This window comes from Cydia strobilella, chromosome 13 (genome assembly GCF_947568885.1).
Source record: "Cydia strobilella chromosome 13, ilCydStro3.1, whole genome shotgun sequence".
NCBI classification, from domain to species: Eukaryota; Metazoa; Arthropoda; class Insecta; order Lepidoptera; family Tortricidae; genus Cydia; species Cydia strobilella.
Window position 1 is genome coordinate 15956515 of NC_086053.1, and position 17138 is coordinate 15973652.

At 40.3% G+C, this 17138-nt stretch overlaps 1 protein-coding gene across 1 annotated transcript in view; it reads left to right on the top strand.

Moving 5' to 3' along the window:
* Window positions 1–17138, top strand: part of LOC134746762 (uncharacterized) — a 29925-nt gene that overhangs the window by 5290 nt on the left and 7497 nt on the right. Inside the window, exons 2-6 of the mRNA XM_063681292.1 lie at window positions 11670–11871; window positions 12969–13099; window positions 13827–13961; window positions 14685–15002; window positions 15802–16017. Coding sequence (XP_063537362.1) covers window positions 11670–11871; window positions 12969–13099; window positions 13827–13961; window positions 14685–15002; window positions 15802–16017 — 1002 coding nt within the window. The remainder of the gene's footprint in view (window positions 1–11669; window positions 11872–12968; window positions 13100–13826; window positions 13962–14684; window positions 15003–15801; window positions 16018–17138) is intronic.

The following is a 17138-nucleotide window of genomic DNA, read 5'->3' on the forward strand; positions in this document are numbered from 1 at the left end:
AGTAGTAGACAGGTAGGTCTGTTTATTTAACTTTATCGTGACACAGTCTAGACATGATCGTGTCAACAACCAATTTAAATCCAAATCGAACTTCGTCACCTATTTATGCAGACTGATAGAGATTTAGATGTAACATTAATTTGGCGAGTCGGACTCGCCCACCGAGGGTTCCGTACTTTTTAGTATGTGTTTTTATAGCGGCAATAGAAATACCTACATCATCTGTGAAAATTTCAACTGTCTAACTATATCACGGTTCATGAGATACAGCCTGGTGACAGATAGACGGACGGACAGTGGAGTCTTAGTAATAGAGTTCCGTTTTTACCCTTTGGGTACGGAACCCTAAAAAAAGCTTCTCTAAATCTTTAACATTTCACGTATATTAGGTGTGTGGGTGGTGGTCAAATAGGTGACTAATAAATTAAAAATTCGGTCAAGATCCTTTAACATACACAGACAAGACAAGAGGTAACACCTTCCTTCGATTGAAAACGCCCACAGGTAAATGCGTCCGGTAGTACGAATATCGCCGTCTGTGATTATGATTACCTTCAGAGAGACAAGTGACGCAAACTGGTGTTCGACGGGCATAAAATTCACGATGACGCTTGGTTTAAGACACTCGCAAGTAAGCGAGCCAAGCGTTATCAGAGCGACATCTGTTCGCCACGGGCACAGTACACCTGCCAGGCTTGTGGGCGTGTTTGCCGTCCCGTATTGGCTTACACAGCCACGGAAAACGTCGCCCTAGCTGACACTGTTTCTATAGTCTGCAATCTGCAATAGACGTTAAGGCCATTGATGATTACCTTCATGACCTACCTATTTTGCCACAAGTTCCGATTTTAGCGGCAAAAAGTTGCTGTTTACTTGACCACCGGTCTGGCCTAGTGGGTAGTGACCCTGCCTGTAAAGCCGATGGTCCTGGGTTCGAATCCCTATGTATTTATCTATGTAAGTATGTATATCGTCGCCTATAGCAGCCATAGGTACAAGCTTTGCTTAGTTTGGGGCTAGGTTGATCTGGGTAAGATGTCCCCTGATATTTATTTATTTAAGATGTGTCGTTAACAGGCGCCAAGCGTCACCTGCCTCTGCCGCTATCCTCGGATTGTTTGTTAATTTTGTTATCTAGTATATTTTAACGCAATTTCCAGGCTTCCAGGGATCTAAATTTACCAGCCAGGAAAAGATCTTGAGGTTTTTATTAGGATTGACTTTTGATTTTCTTTGCTGACCCCATATCGCGTCGGTGGGAAGCAAGGAGTTAAACAGATGAGCACAGAACCAGAGAAAATATGTGTGCCGTTCAAAGGGAACATCTGTTCTCATGGTCCTCCTGTATTTTGATTAATGTATCACGCTTCTTATCGTGAACCTTTTCGGAAACCATGACAGTTGTTATTGGGATTATTGGGCTGTAACCGCGCGCGTTTGTTGACGTCTTTGGCGGTCAAAACATTTGTTCGCGTTATACGCGTTGTTTGTACTTCTGCTGACGACTTAACCTATTTAGAACTTTGAAAGTAAACATGTCAACGCTTGAAAAATATTAGTCGGGGTACATTGTTTGTACATAAGACAGTCGTTACACCGAATATATCGATCGCTCCCATTCCACTAATATCTAGAAACTCTCGTTATTTAGATCGCGGACCAAATCTACTTTTAGTTTGAGTTCAGGGCCGTTTGAATCGGTAATCTTTAATTATTTGGCTGTGATGTGTTCCGGTGTTTTACGGTTCGTCAAATTCTTTTATAATACAACCTGGGATTTATAGTGCAACTGAATGACAAAAGATTGCTACCTGTCGGAAAGAATAGAGTAGGAAGCTCTGTGGTTTATTCGTTTGTCTTCTTTTTTTCGTGTCGAGGTTCCTTTTTTCATATAATGGATCCCCACTTATGTCCAGTATGCAGCGGTGTTGACAGCCCTGGCTGTCGCGTCCCTCAGATCCAGCTCCGAGCACTCTGATGCGGGCATGGGCATGCGGGGTACTCCAGACTCCTCCAGACTCCAGTATATGCGCCATGGTCTGCGGTGCTGATATGTTGTCCTGGGTGGGTTCACGGTCAACTTTTCCTGTATAGTGTATACACAGTGTATACATCTTTATGAATCCAAAATCCCCATCTCCATTTCGTAAAGCCATAACGAAGAAATGGCATAACGATAAATCTTGGACAAAAGTCGATAATTGGCAAAAGTTCAAAGTATTTAATGTAAATCTCGATGACCTGATCGGAAAAAATGAGCTCCTCCCTATTTATAACAGCTATACCAGTATACCTACCATGTGAATGGTATTTTAGTGTTTGCGTGTAAAGGTCATTGGCCTTTTCAACGTTTTACGTATCGTGGGGCCTTGTAATATAAGCGGGAAGTCTCTTTTTAATTAATTAATATTATTAGGAGGAAGTCTTTCACTAATAAAATGAATACTACAAACTGCAAATGTTTATAAAACGTGCTCCAAGGTCCTGGTAAAGATGCCCGATTAGCCCGAACTGCTTTGTTATCACTGTTATGAGATTTATTAGGTACCTAATTGACCGAGCGTTAGCGAAGTTAAAAATAATTGCACCTTCTATTGGTGACCTAAGCGTAGCACTTCAAATGCGGTGCCCGGGTAGTTTATTGTAAGTTAAGCATAGAACCTACTACATAAATAGATTTAGATTTATTTATTTCAGGATAAAAACTACACTATAAATTTGCATCAATGTCAAAATTATGCTTATCTTCTTATCATGATCGTCAAACATTACATACTAAAAAATATAAAATAAATTAAAATAATTTTCTCTCCCAATAAAGGGGCCCACTGACTATCAGTTCGCCGGACGATATCGGCCTGTCAGTTAGAACAAAAATTTGACAGTTCCGAACAACTGACAGGCCGATATCGTCCGGCGGACTGATAGTCTGTGGGCCCCTTTAGGATCGTCATATAAGTGTGTATCAGTGTAATAGCAATATAACTGACCATAGCTGAACCTTACGTCGTTACAATAAGGTTTACCTTATTAAACAAGGTTCAATATCGACGATACAATGTAAGGCGGCATGAAGCATGAAGTTATATAAATCATGCATTTCTGCGGTTACTTGTGACGCGCCTGACTACGCGTTAAACCGATTTGATAGGAATTGTGCAAAAGGTTTTACGGCTTTCGGTACACGTGTACTACAAGCACCAATTAATTGACCAAAAGAAACCTTATGTGTTTGCAATAAAGCTTACGAATTTCCAGTTAAGTGTGGATGATAGTACGCGTATCGTATAGGTACTAGATATCTAGTATCTAGTTATGTCATTGCCGTCAAACGTGGCCGGAATAGACTAGGTTAAATGTTACTTCCTGGTTTTATCAAGTGATATTTGTCACGTGTTAGTGATACTGTTTCGAGCTGCAGCGTTAAAAGTCAAAATAGCCCTAATGATAGCCAACCTCCGGCAGGAGACGGCACCATAAGAATAAGAAGAAGTGAAATGGTCAATCCATAGGGTCGATCATATGAATTCTAGGAATATTATTGAAATTGGTAATATTCTAAACTGGAGGCAGAGGCGACACAAACTCAATCCGATAAGCATCGTCATTTTGTCAGAGGTATATCACTTGATCGGTTCGCGACTGCGAGAACGTGTGATGCGTTAGGGACAATATAATTCGTGACGTCACAGTGAGACCTGTGCACGTTACCATTTTATTCTACTCTGTAATTTTGCCATTACCGAGTAGAATGCCCTTCAGCATCAGCCGAACGATAGCCACTGCTGGACATAGGCTTCCCTCAAGTATCTCTACAATGACCTATTTTGGGCTGCCCTCATGGTCTAGACTAGTCGGGCAGGGGCCTTCCTTAGCTGCAATCAGCCAAGCGTGCACTACGATTTTATTTTTTGCGACACGATTTAAGAATCGCGCTGTAATACATATTTTTTTTATCGTATATGCGCGCACTGACATATAAACGCATACGTTGCATTTTTGCGACAAAATTATCGCACGACAAAAAATCGTAGTGCGCGCTTGGCCTTAAAGATAGTTTATTTTTCAAGTAGGCATTTTACAATGCGCTTATGAACGTCAAATAAAGCTATAAAGGCTTATAGCTAGAGTAGGCACTCTAACCCTACACCTCTGCCCGAGAAGATTTAAATTCCTCCTAAATTGTAGGAGGGTATCCCAATATGCGCTGGACTGACCAAATAGTCCGCAGTGGGAAACCGCGTATCTGAGTGTGCTAGACAGTCTGCCAACAGGGAGAGATGACGGGAGATCGTGCGAAGAGCTGTGTCGGTGTGTCCGCCTCTACTACCGATGCGGACGCTTCAACGTGACCACGACCGCTCTGTCAAGAGCGACACGACAAAGAAGATCCCAATATGAGACCGACGAGAAACTCGGCGGAACACATCTTTTCAAAATATAACACTTATAATTAACATTCATTAAATTAAAACATGTAATTTAAATTACTATGAATGGAATTCATTGTTTGACGTTGATCAGTTCGACTCAGTTCGTTTATTATAATTGTAGCTCGCCGTAATTCAATCTACTTCTTTTCCATATAATTAGCTCTTTGTATACGTCATCCAGTAATGTATGTATGCTAATAGTTATGGATTACCTAGAAGCCTAGAACTTAAGGTGACCTCGTCGAGGCGGAAAAGATGTATAGGAAAATTATCGATAGGTACAATTGTAAAGATATCACACACTGAAACTAACAATACTTGAGGATAAATTGAACAACGTTGTTAAATTAGACTAGTTAGTGTCATTCTAATAACGGTATAGGTAGCGGAGTTTTAAAAAAATCGGATCGCTTTTTTAGATCACAATACGGTTGCCATAAATTTAATTAACAATCTTGAAGATTTTCTCTAGTGACTTCATCGATTCGAATCCTGATTGTTTACTTTCGGTCGATAGAAAAAAAATCACGACCATAGGTTACACTTTAACACACGCAAAAGCTAAAAGGATGAAAATTGCTTCTAAAAATGCGCAATTTTATTTTTGAGGGAACTCATCGATTACTTCTCTCGGGCCTTAGTAGATGCTTTCATTTCAGTTTTCTTTATCTGATAATCCTTCCAAAAAATCAGGCCTTAAACTAAATACAATTCACTTACGTCTTCTAGTTTATTGTGTCTTATATTAAGTATACGTGGCTTTATATGGGTAAATTAAGGGTCCTTATGCACATGAAGCATACGCATAAGGACCCTTCTCTGATGGAAAGCCATATCACCTAATACTTTGTTGCATTTGTATCATTGATTTGGATTATAACTGGGTTGATGCATATCATCAATACGACATAATCAGGCAACTTATAATACTAACATTTTTATTAATGTCTCGACTCAGAAATGATTGTAAATGTCACAGTGAATTTGGCTTTATAGTTTGACTATAATATCGCCAAAGCCAACAAGGCTACGACAAAGTCAAATGGTCATCTAAACATAATATTGTTGTTTGTCCAAAACAAAACTGAACGAACTTCTTTCCTGGCGACTAGCCCGCTGGTGACTCATTTCTGTGACAACTGCTAGTTTTATTTTCATTCTAGCTGCTAATCAGGAAAAATATATCGAAATATCTGATGGTCAATCACACTCGGTCATCCGTCGCGAGAAATAAAATGTTGGTTACCGCAAATAACTTCTTTATATGTAAGAAATTTCTCGTATATGTAAGAACGATAGAGAGGGTGTATTGTATTGTAGTACGGGCGATTTTCCGCAACTCGACGACTGGCGCCTATTTTGCGTTAGAGAGGGTGATAACATTGATAATGAAATTTCGATATTCACGGTAGGCCCTCCGCGTTAGCTGAAGCCAATGTGACCTCACTCGAATCCTCTGAACGGGCACTGACTATTTATTATTTGAGCTATTGACTATTTATTCATATTATCTATCTGTGAGCTGTAATTTTCAGTCCGGATAGAAGGACTGAATTCTAAGTGCGCCGCGCCCGTACGTACAAAATGACACCACTCTGTAATGACGCCCAACATTCCTAACATTCCTCAGCCGTGCACGGAATTCGCGCGCGTGGACAGTAGTTTGGCAAGTGAAAATTGTAGGTATTCTATGGTCGCCCCGCCATTGCAATTAATTCTACGCCTCTCCATCTTTATAGTGAGACCACTCTGTCATGACGCCCAACATTCCTAACATTCCTCAGCCGTGCACGGAATTCGCGCGCGGACAGTAGTTTGGCCAGTGAAAATTATAGGTATTCTAATATGGCCGCCCCGCCATTGCAATTAATTCTACGCCTCTCCATGTTTATAGTGAGATAAAAATGCAATATTTGGACAAATTGCCGGTACAAGATATAGTCGTAATAACTCGTAACATTATGCAATGTGCTTTGTAGTTATTATTAGAACTAAAACATGTATGTTCAGGGACTTGAGACACGTGTCTATTCTGTAGAGTAGTGTGTAAACCGATTTATCCATACATAGCTTATTAGCACACTGAAATGGCCATGGATGGACCATATGTGTTGGTTTCTGTTTTGTATAATTTTCTATTTGTGTGTGCTAACGAATAAATTATTTCTATTCTATTCTATTAAGGTTACACAGTGAAAATCAATAGTTGAGTAGAAATAGAAATGTATTTGCTAGAAATGTGGTAGGTACAGAAATAAGGTGTTAACATGCAATAATAACGCGCTAAAAGTACAAATAGGGTACCTCTAAAGTTCGTTTACAAAAGTATCTGTCACAATCGAACTGTTCTACAGTCGCCATCAGATATATCGGAGCGGCCGAGGTGCTCACAAATATTTGAACACGCCTCTATTGTCAAGGCGTTTAAGTGCCGTGTTCAGATATTTTTGAGCACCCCGGCCGCTCCGATATATCTGATGGCGACTGTACATATTGAAACATATATCTTTATTGTTATTAGAGAATGGCAGAAACTTGACGCGTAGGCTGATCTGCTACTTTTGATGCTGATTACAACAGTGATAGATAAATTAATTACTGTCCGCGCGCCAATTCCGTGCATTCGGGGGTCGAGGAAGTGGGGAGTGTGCGCCGCCTCTCTGTCATGACGCCCAACATTCCTAACATTCCTCAGCCGTGTACGGAATTCGCGCGCGGACAGTAGTTTGTACCGGTGCAATATAATCAGTTGATTCATGATTATATTGCAGTTAATAGTGAAGTTGCAATAATCTCTTGCACAACGAAGTGAGGCTAAATAATTGCCCCTAATTCCCTCCACCCGCGACTTTGTGCGTATGTCGTTAGAAACTTTTAGTTTAACCCTAATGTGGCTAAATTTCAAAAAATCCTTTCTTAGAGGAACTCTATTACATGTCAGGGATGTACCTAATATTTTAAATTTCAAGCCACATTTAAAGGTTAAGGCGGTTCGTTGTCTGTCAGTATCTACGGAACTAGAAGCAAAATATCTTAGGCTACTTTTTTAGGGTTCCGTACCCAAAGGGCAAAAAACAGGACCCTATTACTAAGACTCCGCTGTCTGTCTGTCCGTCCGTCTGTCACCAGGCTGTATCTCATGAACCGTGATAGCTAGACAGTTGAAATTTTCACAGATGATATATTTCTGTTGCCGGTATAACAACAAATACTAAAAAGTACGGAACCTTTGGTGAGCGAGTCCTACTTCTGTCCAGTTTTTTTTTCATCACACGTAACCCTAGCCTCGTTAATGAGATCAGATTAGAAGCACTAGCTCTGCTTGTGCAACTAGCTGGAACTTGATTCGGTATTTTTAGCAACCATTTACATTACGTATCGTAGAGACGAGAGAACAAGAGACTCAAGACTGACAATCGTCATTGTTGTAGATGGCGCCACATTGGTGAAGTCACAGTTCCATACATTTTTTTTAATACCACAACGGTGGCAAACAAGCATACGGCCTGCCGGATGGTAAGCAGTCACCGTAGCCTATGGACGCCTGAAACATGCGCGTTGCCGACCTTTTAAAAACCTGTACACTCCTTTTTTGAAGAAACCCATACTGTAGACCCTCGGAAAAACCTATTTATAAGCTTTGACCTCTTACTTTAAAATAAATTGTATTAGAGATTTTTGTGGATTTGCTTTAATTTTACTAGAACTCAAGATCTCTTTCTTTCCTCCTGGGCTGGGGCCCATTTCTCGAACGGTATTAGTCTCTTGTGTTGCCATGGTAACCCATACGATTTGACAGTTCGTGAACTAATATTATTAGTCTAATACGGTTCGAGAAATGGGCCCCTGATAGGGCCCCAAAATATCAGTTCACTTTTCGTACCGTCCATACGTCCGTCCGTCTTACAAATAATTACTATAATAAGGAGCATTGGTGCTTACTGTTGCTACAGCAGAAAGTGCTTCTATGTAATTTAGCAGATATTAGCCATTTACAAAAGTATCCCTCTTTCGAAGTTACTCCCTATGCACCTTAAGTATGAAAAAAACCGGACAAGTGCGAGTCGGACTCGCCCACCGAGGGTTCCGAACTTTTTAGTATTTGTTGTTATAGCGGCAACAGAAATACATCATCTGTGAAAATTCTAACTGAATCATAACGGAATAGGTAAAACTAACGTTGGTAATAGCCAGAAAATTAAGCTCTTGATTCTGAATAGAATAAACACTTAGTAACACTATCTATGTATTTTAACTCATTTAAACAGCTGTAATGTTAAGCAGAAGTCATAGCATAGTGCTTAAAAGCGGGACTTTATTCCATATGAGTTTAACATATGAGTTTAAAACATTTAAAACGAATTACATAATAATATATGATTAAATTAAATTAGATTAAGACATACACAAAAACAAAAACACAAAAATCTTTAAATAAGCACCTTCGTCTCGGGTCACCCCGACCCCGATTCAACAGGCTTGTGGTAGACCCCTCCAGCGCTCGTGCAGCGGACTGGCTTCCCACTCTCTGACCGCTGACAGCAGCGTGTTGGAGGAGATGTAGATCGCCTTTCTGGTGGGCTTTATATGGACATTGGTAGTCTTTACCTACTATTGGCTCTCTGGCATTTTAGTACCAGTTTATACTTTGTTGTCTGCTAACTTGGTCGAGCGACTAATTGTTGTAATTAGGAAGTTGCTGGTAAATTGGCAATTTGGCTGACGTTTACGTGTTAATGTTTGCATATAAATGTTTTGACGACTCTGGCCTAGTGGGTAGTGACCCTGCCTGTGAAGCCGATGGTCCTGGGTTCGAATCCCGGTAAGGGCATTTATTTGCTGTAGTGGTCAATAGTTTTTACATTTATGGTGTGGATCAATAGTTTTAGTAATTTGGCTAAAATTATATTTAATTTGTATAGCTGTAGTATTATATATATATATTTTTATTTTTATTTTTATTTGTACCTAGTCGGCTCATAAGTTCTGTCACTGGCCTTTAAAATTTAAATTTGGAACTCCTAAAACAAAAACCGTTCTGCATTTGAATTTCGAATCTTTATTAAATATTTGAGTAGTATAATTTTGCAATTTTCTGTTTTCTTCAACATGGAGTGGACGCTTAAAGATAGCCGTACCGCAATAATTGCACTATATCGTTGTGGTCACTCGCCGACTAAAATTTTTAATCTACTTGAAAATTTAAAATTCTCTAAGATTTGTGTATCGTACCATAGAAAGATACAGTGAGGTCTCTAGTTTAAATGACAAGAAAAGAAGCGGTCGTCCGCGTACAGCTAGGACTCCAGCGGTTGTACAAGCAATTAGGGCAGGCATTGCCAGAAATCCCGCTAGGAAACAAAAAGTTATGGCCCTCCAGATGGGTTTGAGCAAAAACACGGTGAAAAGAGTGCTTAATCAAGACCTGAGACTTCGTGCTTATAAACGAAAAACTGGCCATCTTCTCAATGGTCGGCTTAAAGCTTTAAGGCTTAAAAGATCTAAAGCTTTATTGAAGAAGTACGCTAAAAATAAGCACCGTTGTATACTGTTTTCGGACGAGAAAATTTTTGACATAGAAGAAAACTGTAATAAACAAAATGATAGAGTGTACGCTCGCAATAGTAAAGAAGCGTCTAATAGCATTCCCCGTATTCAAAGAGGTCATCACCCTTCATCTGTGATGGTTTGGCTGGGAGTTTCTTATGCGGGCGTCACTAGTATGCATTTTTGTGAGAAAGGAGTAAAAACTAGTGCCAAAGTGTACCAAGACACGGTGTTGACTAATATTGTGAAACCACTATCCCATACGATGTTTCTAAACCAGCATTTGGTTTTCCAGCAGGACTCTGCTCCAGCCCATAAGGCAAAGTCTACACAAGCCTGGCTCGCCTCCAATAAAATCGACTTTATACGGCATGAAGATTGGCCCTCCTCTAGCCCAGATCTTAATCCTTTAGACTATAAAATATGGCAGTATTTAGAGGAAAAGGTGTGCTCAAAACCTCATGCAAATCTAGACTCGCTGAAAAAATCTCTTGCTACGGCAGTGGCCAATATCGACATGAAAGTGGTGCGTGAATCCATTGACGACTGGCCACGAAGACTTCAAGCCTGTGTAGATAATTATGGCGGTCATTTTGAATAAATGTTATACATTTAGATTCTCTAGTTTATAAGCTTTCAAACGCTGTACAAATTATACGGAATAAACTTAAACTTTTGATTTTATTTGATACTATGTATATGACAGAACTTATGAGCCGACTAGGTATAGCTGTTATATTATATTTAAGTTGTATTTGTTGCGCTCTCTCGGAAAGGTTTTCACGGAAGACCAGCGTCGGGGACCTCAAAGGTTCCTTGACATGAAGCTGAGTGGAGACCATTTCAGGAACGCTTTATAACCAGTAATCTATATTAGCGTCATTAGTTAAGTCTAAATTAAGCGTTTTTGAATTAAGCATCTTCTATTCTATTCTATTCTATTCTATTTGTGTGATGAGCACAGATATTTGTTCCTGAGTCATGGGTGTTTTCTATGTATTTAAGTATTTATATATTATATATATCGTTGCCTGAGTACCCATAACACAAGCCTCCTTAGGCTTACCGTGGGACTTAGTCAATCTGTGTAAGAATGTCCTATAATATTTATTTATTTACAAATACAAATGAATTTATTTCATTACTTTTTACAGCTGTTCTTAATAGTTATAGTATAGTATAAAGTGCGACTTTCCTCACTCCAGGGAGTGAAACAAAGTAGCTTTTTAATTTAGTGAAGGCCATGAACAGCCACTTCATACTTCTATTACAATTTTTTTTTTCTGTATTATTCTGTGTAATTCGAAATACATTTTAACCTTTAATATGTTCTCACTACTGAGGTGAAAAATTATACGTGCAACACGAGAACAAAGTTATTTTACATCTCGTGTTTTCGAGTCCCTCGCTAAGCTCAAGATTCTAACTTAGAATCACTCAAAATAAACACTCGCAAGAAAAACCAACTTTCCTCTCTTGTTGCATAACTATTGTACATGCAGAATCTAATACATGACAGCCAAAGTGGTAAGACAGATATGTTGTGATAAATTTGGCCAGTTTGGCTGTCACTAATGTTTATTTGATGCTGGTTCTTCGATAGTTCCGAAGCTTGCTATGGACATACGAATAAATACTTGTATTTATGTGTTATCCAACTAAATACTAAAACATAATTCTCTATTCCAGGCATTCCAGTCTCCCAACAGCACCTAGTCTACAACCTGAAGGAGCTAGAAGACGCCGCCTCGCTCCGCGCACTCGGCATATCAGATGGCGCTCGCCTACGGCTCGTATTAGGCATGCGAGGCGGCCCCATATCTACGCGCCGTCTACCCCCACCCCCCACTGAGCCTTGGAGGGATATCGAGAGACTGTTAGACTCGAACAGGTACACTCTACCCTAACCACAGACCTCAACCACAGGGCGGACATGCTATACATCAAAAATCACTTGCGTTTCTATGTGTGAAAGGCACGTGTGTACACGCGTCATGCATCATAGTGTGAGTAAGTTGCTTAAAAATAGTACTGAGCGGCCGGCAAACGGCCGTCAATCTGCTGTCGCGGGGCGAGGTAATTCGAGTCGGGGCGGGGCGGTGCGTTGCCCTTCTGTATAATAATACCATAGAGTAACTTATACTAGAGCGGTACTGTCATAGTAAATTTTGTAACCCCAGTAAATTCACTGCTATCTGTCGACACACTTTAAAACTAAAAATGAAGATTTATAAAAATACGATAAAATGTATTTAAATATGGATAAATGTTTTTTTTTTTGCATTAATTATTTTTATGATTTTGACCCATGTTCTTTCACTGATATGCGTTAAAATTGTTAAATAACAAACGAAACCGTCAACGCCATCTATACGACAGTAGGCCAAAGCTAGTAGCGCCCTCTGAACGAGAATCAAATTTTCTTGATTTTCGAGGCACGTTTTTTCCTTAGACTGTATCCATCTATTACGGAGTTATATCTATCTTTGATAATACTATTACTTATTCTGTGCCTCAACTACTAGACAGTATTAGGCATGCGAGGCCCATATCTACTCGCCGAGTACCCCTATCCCCCACCGAGCCATGGAGGAATATTATCATTCATTGGACCACTGCTGGACACACTCCTCAATATACTTCTACATTGGTCGGATTGAGGCAACCTGCAGCGAGTCCCTGCAACCCTAGGTCCATAGGACCCTAGGTCGCCCAGGTCAGAACCTTGCCGTGGCTGTCCTACGCTGCAATTGTACGTGGCTCCACTTGAGTACCTTTTTGCCCCAACACCTAGTCTACAACGTGAAGGAACTAGACGTCTCCAAAGACTTTTCGCAGCAGCACAGAATCAGGTAGCCCTCAGTGCCCCAGTGTACGTATAAGCTGATTTTGATAAATAAGGTTAAGTTAGATGTACCTAAATCGATTCGTTTTTACTGTCCGGGTCAAAATCAGGTTGTAGTTTTTAAAATGTTCCACTTGTTACAGAGATGAAACCTGGTCCCACAGCGGCGCAGGATGCAAAGTCACTGTATTGGTATTCCGAGACGGCGAGCGCGTCAACATGCTCCGCGTGCGAGAGAACAGAGACGGCTCCATACAATCCAGAGACCACGACTGTACGTATATACCAGATGCATTAACATTAAAGCAATGAAAGTCAGTCTGATTTGTACTACACTTGACGCCCGCTAGTCGCTACTGCTAATATTGCTAATGTATTTCAGTTAAAGAACAACTTCTTATAACTTTATAACCATTGCTCAATCCTACCCAACGAATCAAAATAACCCCTAATTCTAAGGTACAGTCGATATGTTTACATTTTTCGCCTTTATTACAGAGGAGTAAGGTGCAAAAGTGTAAATATATCTACCTATCTTTGACGTCCACTCTACCTGCACATGTTAAACAGGCTGGCTAAAAAATAAGTGCATTCCCGTTGCCAGGGAGGTTTTGGGATTATACTGAGCAACTTTTACTATGGGACCAACCACGAAATCGCGTAAAAAAATTTACCCTCTCATAGAAAATGGACTAGCCAAAATGTATGAAACAGGTAAAATTTTTTTCGCGATTTCGGGGTTGGTCCCATAGTAAAAGTTGCTCAGTATAATCCCAAAACCTCCCTGGCAATGGGAATGCACTTATTTTTTAGCCACCGTGTATACTACTATATTGTATTTGTCTCGAATCAGTCTGTAGAATAAACTGGCACAGTCACAGTTTCAGTAGCGCAATAGGCAGGCTCCTATTTCTAGACGGCTATCCCTTTGTACATCTAAATAAATAAACTAACAACTTACTAATACTTCATTTATAACATACTAGTACTATTGTCATCAGATGCCCTCTCGCACGCTACGGAACCAGCCCCAAGAGACACCGCAACAGGCGGAGCGCGCGACAACGCCGTCACCATGAACAAGATGATGGAGCTCCGGAGACGTATGGAGACCCTCTCCGTGCGGCGACGTGCAGGTAACACATGTGACGAAAAGTAGAATCGTTAACTTAAGAGGAAAATGGACGGCCGCTTCTCCATAAAAAGGTAGTCCCCATTTTCCTTCGTCACGACCTTCCGTCTGGCTTCTGCGTTACGGTCTTCAGGGTACCTAATTACCTATCAGCTGACGGTTTTTCCACCGCGCTGACGATATCACAGAAGCATAATACATATAAACTGTAATTTTTCAATTTCAAATGGAATTCAACGACAAAGTTTCAATTGGAATGCGATGGTTAAAATATATTCTTTTTTTTTATGGCAAGGTAACTATTATTTTGAGAACATAAATGGTCCAACGTACGAGAACGTGCATGAAATATGTCGAGCATACGAAGTTTCCTAAAAAAGTTTTCCTAAGAAAGTTTATTTTAACTTAAAAAAAAACCAACATGTGTGTTTTCGACACCGGCTTTAAAGTACCACAACTTCCGTTAAAAATCTCGCATTTGAGTAAACTTTATCTTGCATTTAACGTTGTTAAATACATTATTAAAATACATGAAAATTTATGAAAAGTAAGCATGTTGTTTTTATTTAATACGACATTGAATCTTGTCCAGATTTTACTCCGCATACGTTACATGTGACCAGCTGACGGTCTTTCCACTGTGTTACAAGTTACAACTGGCTGACGATTTTAACTATCTGACAAAGTTTAATTCGGCATGCGATGAACTTAAATAAAAATTTTTTAGACACTAAAGCGGAAATCCAAAAGACCCGCTCAGAAGAAACTCTATCCGTCCCCTCTCTCCTCGACGAAGGCGCTTACCGCGCCTGCACCCCCGCCCTCTACGACGATTTCCGCGACGGACGACTGTTTGACGATTGTCGCGACGGGAGGCTATTCGACGATTGTCGCGACGGACTTGACGATTGTCCGAGAAATGTAAGACTTTACGAAGATTGTCCAAGAGAAGGACGGTTGTATGAAGATTGTCCGCGGGACGGCCGGTATACGAGGCTGGATCTTGACTGTGCCTTTGATCGCTACACGCTGCTACCTCCTATTGGTAAGTCGAGACCACAAAGTTATTCTGTAAAAAATTTCGATAAGGAAAGTTTTGTATATTTTACATTTGTTACTCTAAACCTTACTTTTTTTGGACTAGCCAATACCGAATCTATAATATCGCGACTTTTACTTCGGAGAAAGGTCTAGTCTAGGTCTCTAAAAGAAATAATGTGTAACAAGTGATTTCTTGTAACTGTTATAAAACACACTAGGTAACCTATCTTATCTCCGAAAACTTGCTAAAACCCCGAAAGTTTCATTTGACCGAACGCTTTTTTTAAACATCCGTCGAAATAATAATAATGTTGTTTTTAGGGTTCCGTACCCAAAGGGTAAAAACGGGACCCTATTACTAAGAGCTGTCCGTCCGTCTGTCACCGGGCTGTATCTCACGAACCGCCGCTATAACAACAAAGACTAAAAACAGAATAAAATAAATATTTAAGTGGGGCTCCCATACAACAAACGTGATTTTTTTACCGGTTTTTTGCGTAATGGTACGGAACCCTTCGTGCGCGAGTCCGACTCGCACTTGGCCGGTTTTTTCTAAAAACCGTTGAATTTTAAGGGGGGCTCACCAATATAACCTAACCCAATGGCTTTTACAGGATACCCATTACAAAAGGTTGGAAAATTTAAAATAACGGTTTTTGAAAAAAAAACACGGGTTCGGGCAAATGAAAATTCGGCAAATGAAACATCGGGCAAACATATTTCGAAGTTGCGACATGTTACCCACACACTAAGATTTTCAATGGTCTTATTTCACTCCTAACCTTATTAATTTAAACCCACAGGCAGCAGAACAGACTCCGACCAATCCGTGGACAGGATTCAAGAGGTTGACAGCGAGCGTCTCATGTCTGACGCTCTCGCCGGCTCCATACTTGTGAAGAGGAGGGACAGAGAGGAAGAGGCCATACTGGAGGAGTGTCTAGAGGGTGTCGAGAGTTTGAGGGACTCTCCGCAGCTGGCTGCCGGGGACCTTGCGCCTATACCTGCCGCTGAATATGGTAAGTTTTATACTAGTGAAAGAAAGCAGCCATCTTGGAGGAGTTACTTCAGGGGTGGTTGAGAGTTTGAGGAGTCCCTAGCTGCCGGGGACTTTGCGCCTATAGGTCTAAGCCTTCGAACCTGCTGCTGAATATGGTAAGATACTAGTGAAGAGGCGGGACAGAGAGGAAGAAGCTATACTGGAGGAATGTCTAGAGGGCGTTGAGAGTTTGAGGGACTCTCCGCAGCTCGCTGCCGGGGACCTGCGGCTGAATATTGTGAAATACTAGTAAAGAGCAGGGTCACAGGAAGAAGCCATCTTGGAGGAGTTTAGAGGGCGTCGAGAGTTTGAGGGACTCCGCAGCTAGCTGCGGGGGACCTGGCGCCTATACCTGCTGTCGAATATGATATGTTATAGAATACTAGAATAGGGAAAGGAAGAAGCCGTTTTTGAGGAATATCTCGAGAATTTGAGTAGAGACTTCTCACGGTCCACTGTAGGTTTTGCGGCTATGCCTATTTGATGTTGAATATGGTGAGATATCTCCAATACGAGGCGGGCGATTCGCTTTCGGTGTCTGTCCATGTGTGTTTGGTGGGTCTCTATTGTTTTTCATAAAGTTTTAAGTCATGGTGTCACCCGTTGACCACGAACGCTGTAAAGAGTTCGAAACGTCGGGATGTAATAAATTCAATATACGCGATATAATCCGTTTTCATAGTTTTATTTCATGAGTAACTATCGCGGTAACCGAAGACAATATTATCATTATTATTATTATTTTTTTTTTTTTTTTTTTTTTTTTTTTTTTTTTTTTTTTTTTTTTAGTATTAATAATTTTAGTTTTAATTTTTAGTTAAGAACTTACTAACAATGCTATGGACCTATGAGTTGTCTGAAAATAAACGAATTTTTTTTTTTTTTTTTTATTTATAATGTATTGTTTGTCCGAATTTTCGTTAGTCATACATTGTTTTTTGTCAGAAACGCGTAACTTTTTAGGATTGCCATAGAACAAACCTAACCTAACCTATCTACAGGATAATCTCACGAAAATCCTAAAATGTTAACGATTTCAGAATTATGACTAATGATAATGTTGTTGCCCAACACAGGCAAATTTTGCTTACCGGGCAGCAC